Raw genomic sequence first — 26,918 nt, 5'->3', positions numbered from 1 at the left:
GGGTGAGTGTATTTGGAAAACTGAAGCCAGATAAGAGTTGTGATTAAAATTACCAAAGAAAATTACTTTGCTGTTTGGAAAGTTCGACTTGAGAAAGCTGAGTTTCAAAGAAACAAAATCAAAATGTTCCAAGTGTTTAGTTGAGTTGGGAGAACAGTAAAGGCAACAGATGAATAGAGAGATTTTAGGTTTGATCATCAAGAAATTTTAAGCTAGAAGATATCAAAAAGAGAAGATTCATATGTAGAAGTCACTGATGAGTAGCATAAGAATAGACATATAAATAAGTATCACTTTTGAAGTGAAAGGAATCATAGAATGAATAATTAGGGCAACAACGACATTGATGTTTGAGGTATGTCGCAGACATTCTCTCTCAGGTATTACAAGGTTGGGAATTGCTGGGAGTCTAAAAAGCTGATGGAACTGATATTCAGGTGACACTTAAGTCAAGTGGATTTGTGACAGCCAAATACTCTGCTTCACTTCCACAATAAAAGAACGGTTAGTAAACCTGAGGATAACCCCTGTGCATAATTCTTGAAATATAGCACCTAGTATACTGGAAGTGACCACTCAGCTGTGGCCTCCACATCACACAAAGGAATGCCACCCCTCTGTGTTACAAGACAATAAATACTAGATGATAGATGACTCTCATCAACTAGTGAAATACCACCACTTTGCTTAATGAATGCTTGAAGTGGTGAAATCACTGTTCAGTCTCCAGAGCAATACTCTGGAAATTTGATACCCATCTTTTCCATTGTGCAGTATGATTTACAACTTTTGAGGTTATGATGGGCATCATGGGGAGATTAAGGTACAGCTCTAAAACAGTATTCACAGGCCAGCCACTAGATAGTTCACTGGACCAAACCTACTGGTAACTCTAGGAGATATCTGGATCAGCTAGTGTACAATCTCGCTGCCTGTACTGTGCCAGATAGTGACAGGAGCAAGTGTGGGTATTTTGTAGGTAGGCAGCACTGCTTAGGCCACATTACGTCAAGGAGCTGGGTATATTCTTGCTGTGCATATGCCATATCCAAAAATTTCATTATTTCATACGTGTCCCCCACTTGTTCTTTACTACTGAATACATCATGAACAGTCAAACTAATAGACAAATTTATCAAAAAGATCTAAACCTCCAAAACACTTCCTTATTCATTTCACAAATATACATGGTCTCAGTTCTAATCTCAATGATGTCCATTTCCATTTACAGTCTGCTAAGTCTCACACTTTTCATAATTACTAGTTGATTCAACACTGCTATCTCAGTTGTCCTAATTATTCGTTGTATGATTCCTTTTGCTTCAAAGGTATTACTTGTGCCTATGTCTGCTCTGATATTCCCTGTCACAGACAGTAATTTTGAATCCCCTCTTTTTTGATTTGACTAAATGGGGTAGAGAGATTTTAAGCTAGAGAAGCTTAAAATCTCTCTACTCCATTCAGTCAAATTCAAATGTATCCTCACCCTCTATCAATTTACCAATTCCATTAATCACTAGGGAAATTTACTTTCTCCACTCCAAGTTTCCTAACAGTGATTTAAGATTCCTTGGTAATTTTAATGTTCACAACTTCAGCTGGCTTCCATTTTCTATTCAGATGGACCCATATTATCAAGATGCTGAGGCTTTTGTAATTACTAATGACCAAATGCAGTTTGTTCATGATAAAAATTTCTTGATATTTTTCTCATGAACAACCCTTCTAAGTACACAGTTGAGGTCAGTGGTCCTCTAAGCACCTCAGATCACAGCTCGGTGACGATCTCTTCTTCAATGGGACCTTTGTCTCATGGCCATTCTCAGCCTTATGTTGTAATAGTAATCTCCATAATATAGAAAAAAGGCTACAGACTTTTGTGCACTGACAGAAAAAGTAGATAACAAAACACAAATTACATGCTTCCCTCCCTACACAGGTAAGTATCCAATAGACCTTTGAATATTCAAATTGTCAGCCTCAACTACATGCGAGGGCAACTTGTTCCAGCTATCAATGACTTGCTAGCTAAAAGAAAACTTCCTACAATCTAATCTAAACCTCAAGCCCTATAATTTGAATCTATGACCTCTGGTTCCAGAATTGTTTAGAACAGTGACAATTCCACTTTCATTCATTTTACTAATCCCTCTCAGAGCCTTATAAACCTCAATCAGGTAACCTCTGAGGTGCCTGGTTGCCAAGCTCTGTAGCCCGCATAATCGGTGTCTTTTCTCATATGATCATCCTTCTGCCAACCTCACCATTCGAGCTGCCCATCTTTGGACCGGGAGACAAACGTGCTACACGTCCATAGGTATAACCTTAAATTGCCCTACACGTGTCTCCTGGATGGTGCTAAGTGAGCAATGGCTGCTGGACCTAGAGTTCTGCTTTTGGATATCCCAGCAATTAGAGGATACACTATATCAACACTTAGAACATGGAATATTATCCTAATAAAAATGGCTCCTTTCAGAACCAAACAACAACAAAGAACATTAGGACACTCTCTGAATATCCTTCAACTTAATATCGAGGGTATAAGCTGATCAAAAAGTGACTACCTGTTAAAAGTGCTTAACGACCATCATGTAGATGTCGTGCTGCTACAAGAAACACATTGTGAAGATCAAAACCAACTTTACTCTAGATGTAAATTGCCAGGATACAGCCTTGCTGCGGCTACCTTCCATAAAAGCTATGGTACCACTACGCATATCCGAAACAATATCGACCAAACAGAAATCTTGGACATAAGCTCTAATGACATTTTCATTACCAGGGTTGGGGTGGTGGGTCTGGAAATAGTAAATATTTATAAACCTCCATCTCGACCTTGGTGTAAAGAAGCTATTCAGAATGTGCATCATCCATCAGTCATTATGGGAGATTTCAGCAGTAGGAGTACTACCTGGGGCTATGCTGACACTAATGCAGATGGCCTTGGTGTGATGGACTGGTCTGAAGCCAAGAACGTTTTCTTAATGTATGACGCAAAAGAGAAAGGTTCCTTTCATTCAGGCAGATGGAACAAAGACACCAACCCAGACCTCTGTTTTGTTTCAAGAGACGAGCGTGGAAGACCTTTGCAGTGTAGCAGGAAAGTTTTGAATAATTTTCCTCGTAGCTAGCACAGACCAATCCTTGTAAAAATTGGTACTGAAGTTCCAATAATAAGATCAAAGTCTGTACCCTGTTAGAATTTTGGAAAAGCTCACTGGGAAGCCTTCACTAATGAGGTGGATTACAATATTCAATGGATTCCATCAAAAATCGACAATTATAAGCGATTTGTTGGTTTAATATGCTCCATAGCAAAGAAGCATATTCCCAGAGGATTTAGGAAAGAATACATTCCTGGTTAGAACAGAAGATGTGATGAGCTATATGAAGAATACCACAGGTACCTCCAAGGCATACCGCCCGATTGCGCTGCTTCCTATTCTCGGCAAGGTTTTTGAGAGACTGCTGCTCTCCCGCTTCCAACCCCGATATGAAGCCAGTGGTTTGGCATCCTCGCTTCAATTTGGATTCAAACAAGGGTGCTCCACAATTGATGCTCTATCTAAAACCCTCAAAGTTGCAGAACAGTCGGATGCAACTTATGTAATGGCAATCTTCATTGACTTCAAAGGAGCTTTTGACACAGTGCGGTGGCCAGGCGTTCGCGGTGGCCAGAGGTACAATTAGAGTCTCTAATTGTACCTGGAATTTCTACCACTGCCTCAAAAGCTACTTCTCTAACTGCAAGGTCAGCATAAAAACAAAATATATCACTGCATCACCTGACATCTAACCAGAGGCTGTCACCAGGACTCCATCCTGGGGCCAGCTGTCTGGAATATGATACTCGACGACTGGCTCCTGAGGGACTACCCACACACTACTCAGCTTTCTTACGCTGACGACATGGTTATCATCTTCGAGGGCCCCACCCGCGCCACCACAGAAACCCAGGCTATGGTTGTTCTCTCTGCTCTGTCCGTATGGGCCACGGAAAATAAACTCTCAGTCTCCACTGAGAAGAGCAAAACCCTCCAATTAAAAGGCAAACTGGACTTCTCCAGACCTCCTACCATACATTTTAATAGCCGCCCACTGAAAAGCTACCGATCGGTGAAGTACTTAGGAGTAATTTTGGACGACAGGAGAACTTTCAACCCCCATATCCAAGCTATCAAAAAAAAGATAAAAAATTACATCACTGTGTTAGCATGCTTTACCTGAAAGGACTGGGGTCTTAAAGGACCAACTCAACGCCTTCTATACTCAGCAGTATTTATATCAATTGTCATATATGGAGCTGCAGTATAGTACCACCGAATGACTTTAGTGCATGCTCAACGTAAAATTCAGCAAATTCAATGACTTAAGCTATTACTACAAATGACCCGCGCTTGTAGAACGACATCAACTGCCGCCCTACAGCTACTAACAGGCTGCTTCCCCTTGGACCTCCACGTCGCTTTTATCAGACTCTCATGCCATCAAGAAGAATAAGGAAGCTGAATTCCTCACTATTCAAATCCATACTGATACCGACATCAAACAGGAACATAAACGTGTGTGGCTAGAATTGATAAACCTATGGCAAACCCGCTGGAATAACTCCACAACTGGTGCAACTACTAAACTTTTCCTCCCCAAGGTAACCAACATCAACAAATGATGTTCCACCTGGTTCTTCCCAAACGTCTATGCTTCCTTCCTATTAACTGGCCACGGGTCATTCAAGAGACGCCTTCTAGAGTTCGGCCTAGTCGAGGATGCCCTCAGTACCTGCGGAGAACCTGAAGACTGGGATCACGTGATGCACTCATGCAACGTATACTTAGACCTAAGAATCCAACTACTCCTAGACCTTCACACTACATCACTTCAGCCAGAAACCAAGTTACTGGAATCTAACAATGCTTTCCATGCACTAACCACTTATGCCAACGAGGTCTTTCGTCGTCACTGGCATCATCTGCAACTCCCGAACACTACTCCTGGATAAATTCCTCCACACAGCACCGGAAACTTCCAGTCATGAAATTGAAAATTGAGGCCAGCCCTGCTGACGCCGCTCCGTGATTCTCCATTGTGACGATCCTGGACTCTTTAATTTGAACTTTACCTGTTCTCTTCTTCCTACCCACAGTCCTTCTCCAGGACTCCCACAACTGCACCTAGCACTCTTCCTGCTCCTTTTTGCCTTGGAGGATACCTACGCTCCGTCATCCCCGCTATCTTGCCTGTCTTCCACTTTCCTGTCTCTTCTCTGCTCTTTCCTTGGCTCTCCCCACTCTCGCTCCTGCAGGAGTGTGGACGACCCGCCAGATGTCTTTTACTCCCTAGTCCGGCTCCTCGTGCAAGTGGACAGATGCTTGGAGGCTCCTTCCTGGTGATCGCGCCTCCCAGTAATGAAGAGGCCAGTCGAACAACACAAAAAAAAAACAAAACTAAAAAACTAAATCAGTTGCTCAAAGTAACCTCCATTTCATTTTCAATTCAGCACAATGAATCCACTTTCCCTAGAATTTTTATTATTTTAGGACTATTCTTAGCAGTTACAGCAGCTTCCAGAAAGAAATTTGTCAGTTTGTCTTGCATCTTAATATGTGTAGATTAAACCATGGATTTCATATGACCCCCACAAATTAATCTAAGGGTATGGTTTAATCTAGGAGTTTGGTTGAACATGGCGGCAATTGTACAGTGCCAAGTGACCAATCCGTCAGATATTGTACTCTATATTTAAAAAGTCTGAAATATCATGGGTAAAGTGGACTGGTACACCATTGTGCATAAATTAAAATCTCTGTCAATTCATAAGGGGTGCGATGTGTCTTCCAATAGTTCCCAAAAAATGTTTTGCCTAAAATACTATTCCTGAAAGCCTTGCTGATAAAAAAAAAAAAAAAAAAAAAAAACCCAATAAGATTAGTCTATTTTTTTTTTATCAGCAAGTACCAACAAATTGTCCCCAAGAACACCACACCAAACATTAAATAAAAAGGTATAATGACAATAAGGAGTCACACTGATAACAGTATGAGTTTTCTTCAGTCCAGGTATGAGTGATTCAAGAGATGAGAATTCCACTTGTCATAAAACACAATTCATCTGTAACCAGAACATGGCTGACAAACTAGAATAACACAACGCAAAACACACCAATGAAAAAAGTTTCCCCATTTATTCATGTCATTTGTGTTTCTCATACAGAGTAAAAGAGTTAAATAATCAATATTATCCAACTAAATTAAGCAATAAAGGATTAAAACAACTTACCTAACAAGAAAATGTGGAGAGAGACAATGAGAATGTAGATGTCTTGAATCATCTATGAGTGCTTTAAGCAGATCATGGGCTTCTGTTTTATTCCCTTCATGGAGCAGAAGCTGAACTTTCCTATTATAAGTATGATTATGAATATTAGAATAAAATTCTAAAATGATGGGAAAAATTCTAAGTTTGCATAAAAGTTATTCTTAATTGAAAAAAAAAAAAAAAAAGTTCTAGTTCTTTCTTAATAGATATAAACCCCAAACCCCAGGGGCTCACATCTGGTGAGCGTGGGCTTGGCACACCCAGGATCCTGAGCTGGATATCATCATTCTTCTCTTCCTTGGTGATCCCCTTTTATTTCTCTCTCTCTCTCTCTCTCTCTCTCTCTTGGAGTAGTTCAGAAATTTTTTTAGTTTTTTTGGCTGGTGCAGCTAAGCCTCAGGCTTCCTTGCACCATATGGCTAATAATAATAATAATTTTATATACAAGTCATAATGCAGGTAAGTTACATAGTTCAGTAAAAAAGTTCTCAACTCCCAAATTAAACACAGCTAAACCTAGACACAGCTGCTCTCATTGTAATCTATTTGACAAGAGAATACATTCTGTCATCAGTAATATAATTCCTGTCAGCAATTCTGGCTGGAAGATGTGGAAAGCATCTTGGGATGCTTTAATAATGCCATCTGCTTTGGAAGCGACAGCCTAGTAAATATTTAATTTTCAAGAAAATGTAAAAACTGCATGGTGAAAGATCAGCAAGTATGAGGGATGTGGTAATGCAACAGTATTGTGTTTGGCAAAAAGCGATGTGCCTAGTTCTTGTTACACAAAGAATAAGTGCCTTGCCCAGAGTTCAGCATCCAATCCAATCTATGTACTTTTCACCAAATTGCCTCCACACTTTGCACAAATGTATCTTTCCTTAATCACAGAAGTACCTTGAGATTGGGAGTGCACACTCCCAGAATGGTCAAAAAAACTTCTGCATCATGTGGCCTTTTGAGCAGTTGCAGTAAAAGGCTTTTGATCATGACAAATGAAGTGATTTCAGAGTTAATGATTAATGCTTTGTTTATGGGACAAAGGGAAAAATATTAACCCTTGTTCATACACTGATAAGCTCTAGACACAATGAATGATTATCAGATGCCATTATGAGATTACTACAAATTTTAATTTGCTCATTGCATTGTTCATTGGCAAGCATACAAGGACACTACATACATGCTGAGAAATCCAATGCATATTGAAATCACTGAAAATTCCATAACAGCTTCCATGTGAAATACTTGAAGCCTTTGCTGGTTTTTGATTACCAACAGTTAAACAGCAGTTCTGATACACAAGTTTAGTATTAATAGTATAGTAAGGTCAAATGATGCAGGAAGTGGATTTCTTCAACATTAGTAAAAAAAATAAATAAATAATATAAATAACAAAATAATAATCAAAAGAAAAAATTCACACTACTCCCATTCCCAAAAGGTAACCATTCAATTCTGCTTTGAAATTAGCCAAGCTCATCACTGTCATGTTGAGCAGCAACTTATTCCAGTAGTTCAATGACCCATTGCTCATAGGTGAACTTGATAAGATCTAATCTTCTGTTATTTCCTCAGATTTCTATTTGTGCCCTTGGTTTTTGTCTTGCCTATGCGGGAGAACAGGCCTTCCTCACTCATTTACTCAACTGCTTCCGTGCTTTATATACCTCAATCAGATCTCTCCTTAGATGTCTAGTTATCAAACTTTGCAGTCCACACGTGAATTCTGATGGGATCCTTCCACTTGTTCAGATTACGAACCTAAGGGGGCATAAATTCAAATTAAGAAAAGACAGATGTAGAATAGATGTGCGGAAATTTGCCTTTAGCCAGCGGGTGGTTAATTGCTGGAACAAACTTCCATCTGTCGTTGTGGAAGTTGATAGGTTAAATTAATTTAAGGAGGAACTGGACAGGCATTTGGAGGGAATGGTGTGATTTTTTTTTTTTTTTTTTGGCTGATGCTGCATAAGCTCATACACTTGCTTTCTTGCATCACATGCCACTGCCACTACTACTACACCTTCTATGCCTTTCTTCATACTGTAAGATGTAAAATCTTACAAATATAATATTTTGTGGAAGAGGGAGATTAGTTTAAATTAGAGTAAAACTTATAATATAGCAATATGGGGGAGCGAAACCATACGTCAAGAATATTACTAAAAACAAGCCAAGGGATTAAATTAGACAACGTCTATACAAGGGGAGCGGTAAGTTAAAAGCTATTAGCAAGCTAAGGACACTTCGACTCTCAGCTCACACAGGCAAACCAGAACAATAGAAACCCATAGCAACGGCTATTAGTAAAAGGTGTCAATTCTGGTAAACAATAGCGCGGTGGACCATGTGCTGTCGGGACATTTCTTTAATCGGTTACACCTGGACAGTAAAATCGGAACAACGCTGGGAATTAGATGGAAGTCTGGCTCTGGCTGTCGGTGATGGCAAGTTTTTAGATTGTGGGAAATTAGTCTGCTACAGTATAACTATAAGCGGCTGACTTCAAAGGTACTGACAGCCTGAGAAAGTTTACAAACTTCTTAAAATAAGAAGTTAGATTGGGCAATAAGGAAACAGCGTGAGAAAGATTAAAATTAGCGAATAAGAAGAGAGAGAAAGTTGATAACATGAGTAAGATTGGTTAAACAGAAAACTAGGGCAGATTTGACATATGTAGGCGGTACAGAAAAGGAGAGGAACAAAAAGTGAGTGAAAGGGCAGAAAAGAGTCACAGAGTTGAGTTTTATGTGTGTGTTTATGGAAATGAGTTAGAACAGACAGAGTTGAGAATTTGGGAGTGTTTTGCGAAGATGAGTTAGTGACAGATCCCCGAGTTGAGTTATGTGGGTGTTTAGGAAAATGGGTTAGTGGGATTCTAAGTTGAGTTTTTGTTGGTGCTAGGGGAAAATGAAATAGTCAGCGGACACAGCAGTCGAGATTTTCGTCGAGATAAGTAAAATGAGTTAGTAACATGGACAGTTGAGGGTTCTGTTGTGATAAGAAATATGTGTCAGTTAACAGTTGAGTGTTTGGTCGTGGTGGGAAAAGAGAAGGGTAGCGCCCTGGGAAGTTTTCTTCTTAAAAAAGTTCTTAATAGGTGGAGCGGAAAAACGAGGGTAGCACCCAATGAGTTTTTCCTTGTGATAAGTTTTAATAAAGTGGAGTGGAGAAGAAAGTAGTGTGAGATGCCCTATGAGTTTTCCTTGTGATAGGTTTTAATAAGGTGGAGAAAAAACGCCAGTCCCAGTGCAGCAAAGAGTTCCTAAAAATCATCTGTAGCAAATTCAGGTGTAACTGATGAAAGAGATCACCAGAAGGTACCCTGAGAGCCAGGAAAGCTTGGAACCTCCCCGGAAAGGAAAGAAAAAAGATAGAAGTAGGTGAGATATTATTAAATACTGTAAGTTAACAAGGACTGTTAGTGAAACAGTATAGTGATTAATTAATGAAAATCAGAGATAGCACTAGAAGTAGCTTGATAGATAAATTATCTCTTAAGTAAATTATATATATATACTAACAGAGTTTAATTAATTCAAAAAGGTTATTGTAAAATGCAAGAGAAACGAAAGATAAGTAATAGATTAAATTGTTGTTCAAATGATTATAATATGTTAGAAGGATAATAAAGTTTATAGTGAGAATCTTGGAATGTTCTAAAGATAGATAATTGAATATAGTGTTTGTATTGATGAAGAATTGTTGATCTAACTGAAAGACTAATAACAAATAGAGACTTTAGGAAAGTTGAGATTAGTCTTCAGTGTATTGTAACAGAATGGTGAGAACACAGAGTATAATGATGAAAATAGCATATTGATTGTTAATATAAGAATAATATTTGCAAGGTATCCTATATTTAACTTTACATGCATATTACATGTTTTTTTATTTAATTGTATATTATGTTGTATATATAAGTGTAAATAAACTATGTCAATGTTATATATTAATGTGTGCGTTGTTTGTCATTCCTGAACACTCAGCCTTTCCGAAGGGAATTATACACAATTGAGAAGTTCCCTCGAATCTGGAATTCTCCTAGGAAGTAAAGTCAGATGCGTAAGTGGGGGAATAAGAATAAAGTGGACAAACACATAATAGGGAACAAAACGAAATAAAAATAAGAACAATAAATATATAACTAAATATATTATCCAAATCATCTTAGTTTTCCACCCCCCACAATACGTGCATCAATTTGCACCTCATCACTAACATGGCAACTCTTCTTTGAATCATTTCCAGAAGTTCGGTCATTTTTTAAGGTGCAGTCGCCGGGCCTAAATACAATATTCCAAATGCAGTCTAACTTGTATGGAATGATAATAACATCCTATTAGCAAAGTTCTGTAAATCATGGATGGGACATTTTGTGCCTTCCTAGGTGCCTGTTTACACTGTATGGAAAATTTCATGTCAGATTGAATCATAACACCTTTAACTTTTAACTTTTCTGACCTTTAACTGCTCACATGTGATTCCATGATTTCTCTTCCCCAATTGATTCAAATCTTTTTGAAGCATTGGCCTGGCTCAAATTATTAACCAAAAGTTGCCCAGCTTTTTTCAACTTTATTTTTTAAGTTTCAACTTTTTCAGACATGTGAGCAGTTAAAAGTCTTCTAGCACAGTCTTTGCCTGTTAAACTTTGTTTCCTTCTACCTTCATCAAAAATGTATCATTCAAACATGGTAGACCAAGAGGACAAATATTCTCTGTAAACATGTTGCATCATTTCCAATGTTTAACAAACAGATTTCCACTTGATAAAATTAATAGCAAAGCTTAACTGACCAAACAAACAGATTTCCCTAAACATTGCCAAAATTTTATGCTTGCACTAATCTTCAAAATTTGACATTTTACACACTTAGAAATAACAAAAATAAATGTACTTCAAATGCACACAGCAACAAACATGCATCAAATGATTTACAAACATCTATGTACAAGTAAATACAGGTTAAAAATTGCAAATTTAGTGACTGCAGTGCTGTGCAGCAAGTTAAACAACTCTGAATGTACTTCATATATTCGTGAATAGACCCCACATCAATTTGATGTGTATGCAATAGTTTGATGCACTGTCGTGCATCAAACTATTGTCTCAATGACTTGTCAGTCATTGAGACAATTTTGTATATAATACTGCTAGAAGAAAAATACAGATGTTTAGCATGCAATGTAAACAGTAGATTTAATGAACTTTAAATGGTTCTTGATATATTTTATCATACAGGCTATCTGCTATGATTTTAATATCCTGATTGTATCCCTTATTTTATGACGAACCCAACACAAAAGACTGCTTAAAATAATACTTTTTACCATGATGGGTTAAAGGTTAGGCAATGGAATAAAGCATGTTCACACTGGAACTGGACAGAGGCTGCTCTAGAGATTGGAAAAGTGAGTAAATAAATAAGAACAAAAGTTAGGCCAACAAAATGGGATGATCTGAACCATGAATGGATAGTTGGTTAAGGCAAGTATTCTGACATTCATTTTGAAACAGGAATAATAGGTTTTTTTTTTTTTTTTTTTTTTGTATGGATGGGTTGAGTGGTTGGGAAGTCAAAACAAACTTGCTCACAAAGAGAGCAGAGTAAAAAAATTTAAAAGAAGAAGGTTATTGTTTTTCACAGATAGCTCTGAAAGTATTGGTATGTTGGAACCACAGATGGGTTTGAAATCCAGAAGAAACCTGCTGACAGAGGCCACGAAAAAAAAAAAAAAAAAAGCAAAAATGAAGTTGCTTCTGGTTTACCACCATTCAGCTCAACCCATGGTATTACAAGGCCTGACATAGCCAAGTGGTCAGGAGCAAGAGTGCATAGCACACGTTCCTTGAGTGGACCGGGGTTCAAGCCCATGACTACTAAATATGATAAATATTTGTATTGATGATTTATTGTAAACTCTACTGACTTGGTTGTCATGCCGAAGTATAAACAGAAAATTTATTAATTTATTTATTAGTACTAATTCACTAAGCCAGCCTATGGCATTATAGTACTGGATTTAATCAAAGGCTTTGTATAAAAGATCCTCACAGGTAGTATAGTGGATAGGATCACTGTTAATCTACACACTGTGTAGAAAAGGCCAGAGTTCCTCCCATTTAATGGGATGTGCGGTACTTTGATGTTGCTTTTGTCAGAAAGAGCAGAGTCAATTATCCTCAGGCAAATTGCATGTTTTTTCTCTTCTGGAAACTTGGGTTTTTCATCAGTAAACAAGCAAACTGACCACAGAATAAAAACATTTACAGATACATCATACTGGTGCCTCTGAGCAGTAGTTGCCACAACCCTCTTTTCAAAAAAATAAATAAAAATAAAAAATAAAAATAATAAAAAACATAATAAAATACAATGTTCATTTACTTTCTCTGCTACTGGTTTATGTATCAACCAACTTTCTACTGATTTCCTAACCCTAAATCCATTTATGTTGCTAGAGCAGTATAGGTGAATTTAGGATATCCATCTATACTGCTCTAAATATATTGAGGGTTGGTAAACCACAACCTTGCTTTCATTAAAATAATAATAATAATAATAAAATAATAATGTTTACCACAAATTTTACATATTTAATACCTAAATGAAAAATTATTTTGGATTTAAAAATAAAATGGAACTGTGAAGAGCAGCACAGATTATATTTACAAATCATGTGACAAAAAAAAATAATAATAATAAATAAATAAAAATATAAAGAATTTGAATTTTTATAAACCTAGTTTTTTTTTTTTAATAAATGTGTACAGAATTACTGCTAATGATATTTTATTCTAAATGTGATCAATGGAGAAATAGACTCCTTGGTGTTTTAGCATTTAAAATATGTTCTAGTCTGATATATATACCAGTAGGTGTCAGGAAAATCAGTGCAGTGAAGTTTATACAGAGTTAACATTTGACTTTGTAAATTTTGGTCAAAACTCCATGAGCTGTTAATCAGCCAGATATAAAGTGCTCTGCATTGCTCAGAAAACTTCATACATGACTGCACATTTAGTCCCAGGTCTTTTTCATTTTCCACTACCCTGAGTATAGTAGCAGTTGAATGAATAAATGAGGAAGATGAAAAGTTGGTTCTGTGGGTTTGAAGTTGGACAGTAAATGGATCTTGGCTGGTGGCGGCATGTGCTCGGACTGTTTTGAAAGAGAGAGCAGGAATTATAGAAACCAATTCAGAAGAACAGTGCCCATGGAAGTATCTGTAGAAGAGGCATGCAGCAGAAACAGTACGTCTATGAGAAAGCGAGTGGAGAGACTCTGTTAGAGATGAATCATTAATTAACCTAACTGCCCTCTTCTGAATGGAATCAAGAAGCCTGAGAGAGAGAGGTTTTTGGGGCACCACCCCAGATGTGGAAACAATATTCCATGGCAGGACGGATTTGCGATTTATACAGAGCGAGCAGCTGTTTGGAAGAAAAGTAAAAACGAGAGCGAAAGAGAAAACCAAGTTTTTTAGATGCAGAGGAAGAAATATATTTGTAATGTGCTTGTGCCAAGAGAGATTAGAAGTCAGGGTAATCCCCAAAAGAGATATATCATTTTGCCGAGAAATCGGAGTGTCACTAAAGATAAGCATAGGAGCAGAAGAATCTTTTTTGCGAGAAATAAGACACGACTGAGTTTTAGAAGGGTTGAAATCAACTAAGTTGTCTTTGCCCCACTGGAGAATTACCTGAAGATCGGCATTTAAGGAATTGGTAGCAGATTTTCTAGAAGTTGAAGCTGATTGAGCAGGATAAGGTTTCTCAAAATGGAAAGTAGAATGCAATGTGCTATCATCGGCAAAACTATGGATAGGATTTCCAGTCAACGGAAGAAGGTCATTAATATACAAGAGGAAAAGAGTGGGGGAAAGAACTGAGCCTTGGGGGACACCGGCATGAGTGGAGAAGTTAGAAGACAGAGAGCCATCTACCATCACCCTCAGTGAGCGATCAGAGAGAAAACTGGATAACTAATTACTAAAAACAGTTGGCAAACCATAAGATGGAAGCTTGTTTAGAAGACCTTTAGGCCAAACATGATCAAAGGCCTTTGAGATGTCAAGAGCAACTACTTGCATTTCACAGAACCTTTCCATTGAATTAGTCTATAAATGGGTAACATAGGCCAGATTATCACCAGTGGATTTGATGGCGATCGTTGATCAGACGGAAGGTTTCTAGGTAGTTTAAGAGTTGGCGGTTAATTGATTTCTCCATTACTTTAGAAAGAGTAGAAGTAATTGCAATGGGACGATAATTGGATGGGAGGGATTTGTCACCCTTTTTAGGAACTGGCTGGATATGAGCAAATTTCCAAGCAGAAGGAAAAACACCTTTGGAATAAGAAAGTGAAAAAAGGCGGCAAAGAATAGGAGTAAGTTCAGGAGCACAGGTTTTGAGAACAAGTGGAGAAATACCATCAGGACCTGGAGCTTTCGTAGCATCAAGATTCATCAAAATCCTTCTGATATCCTTTTGACGGAAGACCACAAGAGGCATTGAATGGAGTGTGTTCGGAATGGTGGGAGGTGTTTTACCAAGATCATTAATACATGAGCTGGAAGAAAAATGGGATGCTAGCAGGTCAGCTTTATCCTTGGCTGAAGTGACAACAGAACCATCTGGTTTGGACAGAGGTGGGAGCAGAGATGGGCAAAAATTGCAGCCAATAGCTTTGGCAAGAGACCAGAATGCTCGCCTACCACTGGGGCAAGAAGCAAGTTTTCTACTCTTAGCCTGTTCAAACTCTAGTTTGGACTGATTAATAACTGCTTTACAATTGTTGCAAGCTTTGGTGTATGCAGAAATTGAAACTGAAGAATTAGAAATAAGCCAATTACGATATGCAACATTCTTCTCTTGAACAGCCTTAGCACATTTATTGGAAAACCAAAGTTTAGATAAAGGACGAGATTTTAAAGTGGAGTGTGGGATAAAGGATTCCATTCCTGCAAGAATAATTTCACTAACACGATCTGAGCAAATGTTGACATCAGAAGTTTTGAAACAGTAATCAGACCAAGGAAAAGAAGAAAAGAAGTCTCGCAGGTCATCCCATTTTGCATTCTTGTAATGCCAAACAACACGAGGTTGGGAATAACCATGAGATAAAGGTTCCATTGGAGAAGAGACAATCACCAAGTTGTGATCTGAAGTGCCTAAAGGACCTCTCACTTCGACAGTGTACTTAGAAGGGTTGTTTGTGAGAAAAAGATCAAGCGTATTGGCTGTATGATTAGGATTGTCCGGTATTCTTGTAGAAATGAACAATCTGTGCTATGACATTAATAATTGCAAAAGCCTCAGCATCTCGACCTGCTCTGTCGGTGTGACTAGAAAACGGAAGCCAGCTGGAGTTGTGAACATTAAAATCACCAAGGAAAATTACCTCACTGTTAGGAAAGTTGGACTGGAGAAAGTCAAGTTGCAAAGAGAGGAAGTCAAAGAGCTCCAAGTGATTAGTGGAGTTGGGAGAACAGTAGAGACAACAGATGAATTTGACACAATGAGGTAGAGAGATTTTAAGCCAGAGAAGATCAAAGAGAGGAGATTCCAAATTGCCAAGTCTCTGACAGGGAATATCAGAATGGACATATGCACGAGTACCACCTTTGAGGCGAAAGGAATCATACAGCGAATAATTTGGGCATCTGAGATGAGCAGTAGTTGAATAAACCGATAACTGAGATTCTGTCAGAAAAAGTACATGGGGTTTGGCAGACCGCAAGTGGAAATGGACATCGTTGAGATTAGAATTGTGACCACGTATATTTGTGAAATGAATTAGGAAGTGCTTGGGAGGTTTAGATCTTTTCGCAGATAAGCTTGCTCTATTAGTTTGACAATTCATGGTGTATTCAATAGTAAGAAAAATTGGGTGGGACATGTTGTATGAAGTAATGAAATTTTTGGATATGGCATACACGTGGTAAGAATACACCCAGATCCTTGACATAACGTGGCCTCGACAATGCTCCCCACATACACACTACTCGGACTCCCTCCAGTCACTATCTGGCAGAGTAAAGGTAGCTAGATTATACACTAGCTGATCCGGAAGCCTCCTAGAGAGTTACCAATAGGTTCGGTCCAGTGTACTAACTAGCGGTCGGCCTGCGACCCCGTTTTAGAGCTGTACCCTCGAAATGTAAGGAATATTGGATCTCGCCACGACGTTCATCATAACCTCAAAAGTCATCAATCATACTGCATGATGGAAGAGATAGGGAAGGGTTGACCGGAACAGCTCTAGAGACTAAACATGGGTTCCACCACTTCAAGCCTCCAATAAGCAAAGTGGTGGTATTTCACCGGTTGATGAGAGTCATCTATCACCTAGTACTGCCTGTTAACATAGATGGGCGGCGTTCCTCCATGTGGTGTGGGCGCCACACCTCGACTCCTGCTTACGTTGGTTCACACCTGGGTGGTCACCCACCATGTAATTGTGCATGAAGGTTATACCCAGGATTACAAACAGTTCCACCATCGTGAAGGTGCAAGCAGAGGATTTGGCTGTCACAGATCGTCCGTATTTCGCCGAAATTGGGTCCACTTGACTTGAGTGTCACCCGAATATCAGTTCCATCAGTGTTTTAGACTCCCAGGTAGCAAGTACAGCTTGTCTGGCATATCTGAGAGAATGTCTGTGACAATCTCAAGGACCAGGCAGTTGTGCCCTGGTTATTATTTTATGTTAACCAGGGCACAAATAAAAAGTAATGCAAACTATGTTCTGCCTGAACTGGTTACATGGATTGCTCAAAATAAATTAACCATCTCCCACGCTAAAACCAAAGTGAATGATGCTTCTTAAAGTATAGCACCACTCAGGGCCCCGAACTATTAATATTATTGAGGCCTCCCTCTCTGTTGTCCAGGATACTCACTACCTGATCTTCACCACAGATTACAAGACAAAACTGCGGACTAAAACAGTAAACTAAACTTGTGTAAAGTGATCTTTATACCTATGGTGTAGGAGCCTGGTTTAAATGTGCACCAAATATCAAATTTCTGGTGAAACTACTTTCTATCCAAAGAGCAATATTCCATGCCATCACCAGAACTGGTCAGACAGTTTCCACCTATCCCCTGCAAGCCATCTTGGGAAGTAAAACTGCACTTTATACATAGAGAGCTTTGCTTTAGCATCAAGAACAGGTCTTCGATGGAAATTCTAAATATTACAATTGATACCTAGGCAAATGCTAAATTAAAGAAACAGATACTGGATTGAACTAACATGGATCAGGCAGGTGTGCCAGGTGGCTTCTCCCAAAAGAATGATCATCAAGGCTTTCAAGGTACCTTTGCTACTACACACAATGTGAAAAAAAAAAAAAAAAAAAAAAAAAAGGTTCTTCCCTAATATTATGTTAACCAGGGCACAAATAAAAAGTAATGCAAACTATGTTCTGCCTGAACTGGTTATGTTCTGCCTGAACTAATATCAGACTATCTTATCTTATCTTCTGAATGGTTATGGATCACTTAATGCAAAACTGCATGCCTTTGGTTTATCTCACACAAAAACCTCTCTGTAGAGAGAGCAAAAAGCCTAGGCTCATACTTTGTACTCCAGCTACCTGTACAATAATCTCTGAGCAATGCAGACAGGCTGCCAGGACAGCTCATAGGGTTTTGTCAATGATATGAAAGAAGGGATAAGGAAGTGATTATTCTGTTGTATAAGTTAATGGCTAGGCTTCAACTTGGATACCGCATACAGGTCTAGAGACCTCATTTTAGAAAGAATGTATATCTGCTGGAATGGGCACAGAGAAGGGCAATGAGATTGATGAAGAATATGAAAGGATGGTCTTAACAAGAAAGGCTTCAGTTCTGCAAATTCAGGTGCCTGGAGACGAGGCACCTACGAGGTGATCTCATTGAAGTGTTTAAGGCTTTGAATGGATTGCACAATTACTGAATCAGCAAGCTCAATGCTGATGGTATTCTTCCTCTTGATCAGATTACACATGAGGGGACATGTGTGCTTTCATCCAGTGGTTGGTTGATTGTTGGAATAAATTTTCATCTGCTGTTGTAGAAGTGTAGAAGTGGGTGGTTGAATAAATTCAAGGAGGAACTAGAAAAATTACACTAGCCAACATGATTTTTACTTCCAAGAACTTAAATGCTGTTTTTAACCACTTTTTATGTGTAGATTTCGAAAATCATCATGATAGTTTCACATCACATCACAGTTATTAAATATAGAGGGAGTTACACTTTACAAAAATATGCCAATTTTGCATAATCCTGCCAGTAACGTATGACATACTGATTTATTTTAACAAATATATGCAAATTCTCTTAATTTTAGCAATAAACATAATCAAGCTTCTACCTATGGTTCTTAGGTGCAAATTCCAATGCAACAATTTACAATTTGAAGACAGCACACTTAGCATTTTTGGTGAGGATTTTTGTAGGCTGTGCCAAGGTTTTCCAGGTTAACTGATTGTGACGTTCTCAGGGTTGTAAATCTATTCTCCAAACATAAACAGCCCCTTGAGAGCAGGAGGGAGCGGCCCGAAACCCTTGCGGTAGCAGTAAAATAATTTCTGGCTCTACCTGCTGATTCGCAAATATTTTCATTTCAGTGTTTTCACACAAGTAGAACTAGTTAGCTGCCACATATGTGTACTGTGTAGTGATAAAAATTGAATTTTTGTTTTTATATTGTAGTGTTCAAAACCAAATTTACGTTTTCAAACGTAAATTTGGTTTGGAATTAGTGGTACAATGAATAAGTAGACACATGGGAAGTGTATCAACCACCCAAACAATTTTTGTTATGTCTTTTTACAGTTTACCCCAAAGCCTCAAAGGAAAAATATCTAAGACATAACAAAAACTTTCATATTCTTTTTATTTTGGATGTACAATTGATGATCAAGACAAACCATGGGCACCTCACAAGTGTATTACCTGCACAACAAACCTTAGGAAGTGATTACATGGCAAACTCAAAGTGTTACCTTTTGCAGTCCCTTTGGCTAGAACCATCTTTGGTGATCATTTAAGGTGGTAGTACATGGTTTTTTGGGTAATAGGAACAAGAAATGTTGGTGTCTAATTTACTCGAGTGCTACAAAAACATGGTCTGTCGAATATCATTGAAAATTCATTTTCTTCATTACCATCTTGAATTTTTCCCTGAAATCTGGGAGATGTGAGTGATGAACAATGGGAGGAGTTTCAAGCAAGATATTTCCATGATGGAAAAGCGGTACCAAGGTCATTGGGATCCTGTAATGATGGGGGATTACTGCTGGTTCCTTGTAAGTAGGAATACAAGAGAAAATCCCTTAGCAGCAAAAAAACATTTTTAAAGACAATTACAGGTATGCTGATTATATATTATTGAAATATAACTATTTTGCTATGATTTATAATAATTTTTCTGAAGTTAAATGAGTTATAGAAAACGCATAATATTTTTTTACACTTGTATTACAAACTTGAATTATATGTACATATCCCTTTATTTTAACATTAAACATTGGTACATCTTTTGATGTAGACGTGATAGAGACTTTTTATGGCGATTTTTAGAATCAGCATGTTTATTTCCTCCAGAATAACATATTTTCATTGGTGAGGTATGACACAAAATATTTTTTGCTGGCTAGTGTTATTGGAGGGGATGGGAAGGTGATATTTGGAAGTTTTTTTTTTTGTTTTTTTTTTGGTTGATGCTTTATAAGCTTGCTTTCTTGAGTCATATGCCACTAATAATATAATAAAAAAAAAAAAAAAGGGTGTGATTAGCCCAGTGGTTAAGAAGTCAGACCATCAATATCATGGAGAAGAGAAAAAAAAGAAGGGGGGAAAAATTGCAGAGGGGGATCACAAAAATTGCTTAATTGGACTTACCTCTCCCCCAAGGTCGAAGTGATGGCTGAGGCAGAGATTGGTGCCACCTGGTGTCACTCTCATAGCTACCATCCACCACTAAAGCCAAAGCTAAAACAGGTCCGTCTCCATAGCTAGATGAAGATAAGAAGGAGAAATAATGAACATACTGCATCATGTGTGACACAGGAAAAAGTCGCTCATGTTCAGGCCATAGGCAGAGGAGTCAGTTTGAAGACTGTGAGAGAGTCTCCCACAAATGACTGTGGAGCAAGCGATGCTATCTCCTAGTTTAGTTGTCCTTTTGTCTCCTAGTTTTCTTGCCCTTTAGTTGTGCAATGGCTAGCAAAACTAAAGGGCAAGCCCATCCAGCTCAACAAACTGGAACTGCTTCTTGCAGTAGTGACTGCCCAGGGGGGGGAAGAAGAAGAAACCAACACATGAAGAGGTGCATCAAAATGAATATGTTCATCTAGCAAGCATACTATGAAGTAATGAAACTAGAAACTGACATGACAATGTACAGGACGAAACTACACGCAAAGTGGTTAGAATGATTCCTGACTGTTCAGGTTACCAAACAGCGAATAGCAGACCAGAGACAGACCATCATCAAGGAGAACCTGATAACACCTGCAATCTTGGAAAAAATCAAGCAGGATGTGAGCGGCCAACTATGAATACAGGCACAACAGAACCAGAACTGGACGAGGAACATTGGGTACAAGAACTACAACCTGGAGCAGCCAGAGTGGAAAGGGAAAACTGTCACGATAGACAGAAGAGTGGACGAAAGCACTAGCAGAATTTGAGGGAATGGATCCTACAAAAACCCCCATACCATACTGAAGCAGAGATCCAACAGAATCCTGTGGCAAGTCAGGCACAACCTCAATAGGTGAATAATACCATATTATCTCAACAACAAAGTAAAACTAGACAACATCCACACAGCCATTTACTATGCCATTTTATTAGCCAACAGGATGAATGGATGAGAAACCAGAGACAAACATAATAGAAAATGCAAAGGAACCACCAGCCTGCAAAAGAAGGCTACTGCAGAAGACATAAGAATGATGATAGGCTGATTGACCCAGTACCAACGGGGTAACAAAAGAAGCTGATCAGAAAAGTAAAGGCCATCCTTAAGAATGTCAACATCACAGCAAATACAAGACCTATAATCAGAGAATTGAAGAATACCTTGCCATCCTCAAGCAGAGACTCTTGGCACATAGCAAGAGACTTTGCCATTAAAATGAGAGTGCAAAGAGGGAAACAGACAACAGGATATTTGATGAAAACCAGAGCACCTTCTAAGGGAAAATCGGACAAGCCAATAAGTAAGGTGGCAATGGTGACACCCACCAGAAGGTACTCGAGGAATTCGGGAGAAACCTGTGGAACAATGAAGTTAGCCATAATGTCCATGCCCCTTGGATAGATCTGGAAAGGAAGAACACGAAGAACATACAAAAGATGACAGAATGGGAGATTCAGGAGGAAGAAGTAGAACAGTCAATCAGTAAACCCCACAACTGGCAAGCCTCAGGAACAGATAACATCTATAATTACTGGTACAAGAAATTCAGCTGCACATGCAGGTACAGCAGAGCAGTTCACAAAGATAATAATGCAACCTCCACAATCCCAGAGTCTATGACTCAAGGAATCACTTACCTCAAGGCTAAGGACAAACACAGGACTGTACAGAACAGTCACCTGTCTCCCAACAATGTACAAGATCCTGACCAGCTGGAAACTAAGATATCAGACCATTTGGGGAGTCAGAATATCATGGCTGAGCAGCAGAAGGGATTTGAGCAAGCTTAAAGAAGCACAGCAACCTGTATATGGCCTAAATTGATCACTTGCTTCAAGGCCTTCAACTCTGTGTCTCACAGCTCACCGATAGAGACACTGAAGATCTATAAAGTCAGCCCAACACCGACACATTCCCTAGAAGAAACCAAGGGAAAATAGAGAACCACCATCAAGGTCAAGAACATCACAACTAGACCAATACCCATCAAAAGATGGATTTCCCAGGGAGATGCTCTGAGCCTACTATGGTTCTGTCTAGCACTCAACCCACTATCCACCATGCTCAACAACAGCAACTATGGGTATACCCTATAACCTGTACACCCTCTCTCATCTGATGTACATGGCTGACAACAAACTCTATGCCTTAACTGAGAATCAACTCCAACAGCTATTCTGGTTCACTGAGGAGTTTGGCACTGACATCAGGATGCAATTTGTCTTAAACAAGACCCACGGATTGTGTCAAGGACAGCCAGTCAAACTAAACTACCAGGTGAAGACCGGTGAACAGACTGAAGCTGTGACAGAGGAGGAGGAGGGAGAAATATTTGGCGATGATGCAGGCCCACTAGTTAGAACACAAGAAGATCAAGACTTGCCTGACTGAGAAATACCACCAGAGACTAAGCAGCATGTTAAAATCAAAGCTGAATTGCAGGAACATGGTCACAGCCTTAAACTCTTACACAGTTCCAGTACTAACGTACTCCTACCAGAATACATTGATCCAGCACCAAGCTGAAGGAGATTATGAGGTTGACAAGGATAACAATGACGAAGAGCTGCAAATACCACCCGAAGTTAACCATTGAGAGACTGACCATAGCCTGGAAAGAAGGTGGGAGAAGACTGACTGATCTCACTGAAAAGAGAAGAGGGCAATTAAGAACTTGTGGGATTAATTTCAGGAAAACACAGCACCAATCTACTAAGCCTTAAGAAAGAAAGACAAATAGCACACCACAACCAACCTTAACAAGGAGACCCCATTCGCATAGACAGAAGAAACAAAGGCAGAAAGTTGAGCGAAGAAGGCACTCCACAGAAGATGCTACAATGACCTCCTTCAAGACTACACAGATAAGGTGTCTTCTGATTCATGGCTTATGAATGGGAATTCATGAAGGATTCATGTTCACCATCAAAGACCAAGTAATCAACACTAGGAACTATAGTTCCTAGTGTCGGCTGTATTTCCTATAGGAACTATAGGAAATACAGCCGACCAGGTTAGCCAGGTGGGTAAAGTGCCTGCCTGGAAACTCAAAGGTCGCGGGTTCTAATCCCACCTTGGGCTTGGATCAGTGTAAAATGCAAAAACTTTGGGAGGTGCATTATGGCCACAGAAGCCGATGCGCCAACAACTAACAAAAAAAACAGGAAATACATTGCCAAGGATACTGGGATGATAGTATGACATATGTTCACAATGCCACCCGGCCCCAGAAATAATCCAGCACATCATCACAGGATGCAAAGTGATTACATTCACAGACACAACCACGTGGCTGGTATTACCTTCTCATGTATTATCCTAGCCACTTGGTTGTGTCTGTGAGTGTAATCTGTCTGGGTTCTATTCTTGTAATGCAGAATGTTTACTGTATTACATGTAGGAGCCTTAGCGCTTACTATACACCTCTACTCAGAGACTACTGGGACCACGGCATAATAATGGACTAGACGACCCTGCACAACAGACCAAACACAGACCTCATCAACAAAAGGAAACTGCTACCTACCTGACTGACACAGCAGTACCCAACACCATCAATCCTTAAAAAAATTACAAGGAAAAGATCAGGAAATATAATCATCATGACAACCACTGGCATGGTGCCAAAGAGACTCCATAATAACCAAAAACAATAGGCCTCCCAGAGAACACTTACATGAAACTCCAGAAAGCCACAATACTGAACACTTGTAGGATAGTAAGAGAGTTCTTTAACCAACAGTAACAATAATAATACTAACTGGACACAACCAACCACTCCATGCACTTGGTATCAGTACCCGTCAAAAGGCAGAAAAAAAAATTTTCCATAAAGGACAAAAAGTTTTTTTTTTTAAAAATAATAATAAAAAGGGTGCAATTAATCCACTGGTTGTGATGCCGGCTCATCAATATGATGGACCCAAGTTTGAATCCCGGCAGTGAAGAGGGGGGGGATTGCAAAAGTTGCTTCATTGGACCTACCTCCCCAAAGGTCAAAGTGATGTCTGAGACAGAAAGTGATGCTGTCTAGTGCTGCTCCCAATAACCACCACCCAATATTGGATGCAAAAGCCACAGCTAAAACAGGTCCACCCATCTCCACAGTTGGATAAAGATGAGAAGTAGAAATATTAAACATACAGCATCGAGGTGGGGGCAGGTTAAGTCATTTGTGTTCAGGCCTTAGGCAAAGGGGTTGGCTCAAAAAGACAGAGTCTCCTGAGGAAGACAGTTGTACAAGTGGTGCTGCACCCTGCATGGCTATCACAAGAGAAAGGTGAGACCAACCAGCCCAATCAACTGGAAGTGTTTCCTACGCAACTGTGCTACTGATCACCCAGGAAGGAAGAAAAGCCAATGCACAAAGTGGAGCACTGAGAAGAATACGTTCATCATGCAAGCATACTATAAAGTAACAAGGCTAAAAACCAACATGACAATGTTCAGGATGTAACTGCACACCAAGTAGTTGGAATGATTCCTGATTGTTTAGGTCACCAAACAGTCAACGAGGGATGGACCATCATCATTAAGAACCTGATAGCCCCTGCAACCTTAGCATACATTAAGCAGGATGTGACCAGCCAAATAAAAAGAACAAAGAATACAGACACAACCAAATCAGAACTGGAGGAGGAACAGTAAGTACAAGAAATTCAACCAGGAGCAGTCAGAGTGGAAACAGACAATGTGACAATATTCAGAATACGAGGGACTGGATTCCACAAAGACCCAAACCATACTTTGGCAAAGACATAAGAGAATCCTTTGGGCAAGTCACAGAAGACCAGAATTAGCAAATACTAGATTACCTCAACAACGACAAAGTAACTCTAAACACCATCCCCACAGCTATTTACTGTGCTGCTGTAGCAGCCACCAGGATGAACAGAAGAGAAACCAAAGACCAACAGAAAACAAAATGCAAAGATAAGGAATCACCAGCCTGGGAAATGATGCCACAGCAGAAGATAGAAGAGCTAAGAGTGAAGATAGGCCAACCGACTCAATACTAATGGGGCAACAGAAATAAGAAGCTGATCAGAAAAGTGAAGAACATCCTCAAGGAAGACAACATACACAGCAAACATGCGATGATCCGATAATCATAGGATTGAAAAATACCTGGACATCAGCAAACAGAACCTCCTTGCACTCAATAAGAAATTCACCAATATAGGCTGAATGCTCAGAGAGAAAACAAGACAAGTGGATATTTGATGAAAAACAGAGAGCCTTCTAGAGAAACAGTGAGTGACAGGAGGAGGGCAATGGCCCCCTTGACCAGAGGGCACTTGAAGAGTTCTGGGGTAAACTGTGGGGCAACATGGATAGCCCAAACAGCTGTGCCCTCTCAATACACCTAGAACAAAAGAAAACCAAGGACATTCAAAATATGACAGATTGAGAGATTCAGGAAGAAGCACAACAGTCCATCAAAAAGTCCTATACAGTCAGTCCTTGTATAACACGTGTTTACACTACACGAATTCGATCATACACGATTTATAAATAGGGGAACGATATCTTATATAACACGAACCGAATTCGCTTATACACGATTCGCCTTTGTGTTTACAAGAAATGGCAGTCAAATGCAGAATCACCTCAACCAAACACAACACGATAGGAATGAAGAGAAGATTCTGAAAACGTATTTGTTTCTTATATCAGTGAAGGGGAAACACATTTCACCATAATAATGTAAAAACCAACACAATTCCAGCTATCGGTATAATCGCAAATGCAATTAGATCGAGTTTATTACCAGTTTATAACAGATTCCACTAGCAGGAACGCAACTGGAAATTGTTTTTATTGTTTCATGGTAGTAACCCCTAGAAATGTGAGGTGTTAATAGTGTATCTCTGCTTTTACGGTAGTAGTAGTAGTGGCATGCGATGCAAGAAAGCAAGTGTACGAGCTTATGCAGCATCAGCCAAAAAAAAAAAAAATCACACCATTCCCTCCAAATGCCTGTCCAGTTCCTCCTTAAATTTATTCAACCTATCAACTTCCACAATGACAGATGGAAGTTGGTTCCAGCAATTAACCACCCGCTGGCTAAAGGCAAATTTCCGCACATCTATTCTACATCTGTCTTTTCTTAATTTGAATTTATGCTCCCTTAGGTTCGTAATCTGAACAAGTGGAAGGAACCCATCAGAATTCAGCGTGCTCAACCCATTCAAGGCCTTATATACCTCAATCAGATCACCACGCAGGTGCCTAGTCTCCAGCCACTGCAATTTGCAGAACTTAAGCCTCTCTTGGTAAGAGGATCCCTTCATTCCCCTCACCAATCTTGTTGCCCTTCTCTGTACACGCTCAAGTAAATCTACATCCTTCCTAAAATGAAGCCTCCAGACCTGTACGCAGTACTCAAGGCGTGGCCTGACCATTGCCTTATACAGAGGGACAATCACCTCCTTCTCCCTGCTAGCAAAATTCCTATATATCATTGACAAAACCCCATGACCTGCCCTGGCAGCCTGTCTGCACTGCGCAGAAAACTTCATATCTGACTGCACAATTACTCCCAGGTCTATACTGCAATAATTAAAGACAAACACCAGCCAAGGGATAAAAAAATTTTTACTATAAAAATAATAAAATAATATGATACACTATCGGAAGACTAAAATATTACAATAAATTACGATA

General features: G+C 39.3%; 1 protein-coding gene across 3 annotated transcripts in view; it reads right to left on the bottom strand.

Annotated features, from left to right (window-relative positions):
- The window catches only part of ida (anaphase promoting complex subunit 5 ida), a 435,748-nt gene that overhangs the window by 117,038 nt on the left and 291,792 nt on the right, over positions 1 to 26,918 (bottom strand). For all 3 annotated transcript variants that reach the window (XM_090371999.1, XM_090372001.1, XM_090372000.1), the window contains exon 15: positions 6,280 to 6,399. In XM_090371999.1, coding sequence (XP_090228125.1) covers positions 6,280 to 6,399 — 120 coding nt within the window. The remainder of the gene's footprint in view (positions 1 to 6,279; positions 6,400 to 26,918) is intronic.

Source organism: Mastigoproctus giganteus, chromosome 4, assembly GCF_048544385.1.
Source record: "Mastigoproctus giganteus isolate SK-2022 chromosome 4, ASM4854438v1, whole genome shotgun sequence".
In the NCBI taxonomy this organism is placed as follows: domain Eukaryota; kingdom Metazoa; phylum Arthropoda; class Arachnida; order Uropygi; family Thelyphonidae; genus Mastigoproctus; species Mastigoproctus giganteus.
The sequence above is the reverse complement of the archived record's forward strand: the minus strand, read 5'-3'. Positions and strand labels throughout refer to the sequence as shown.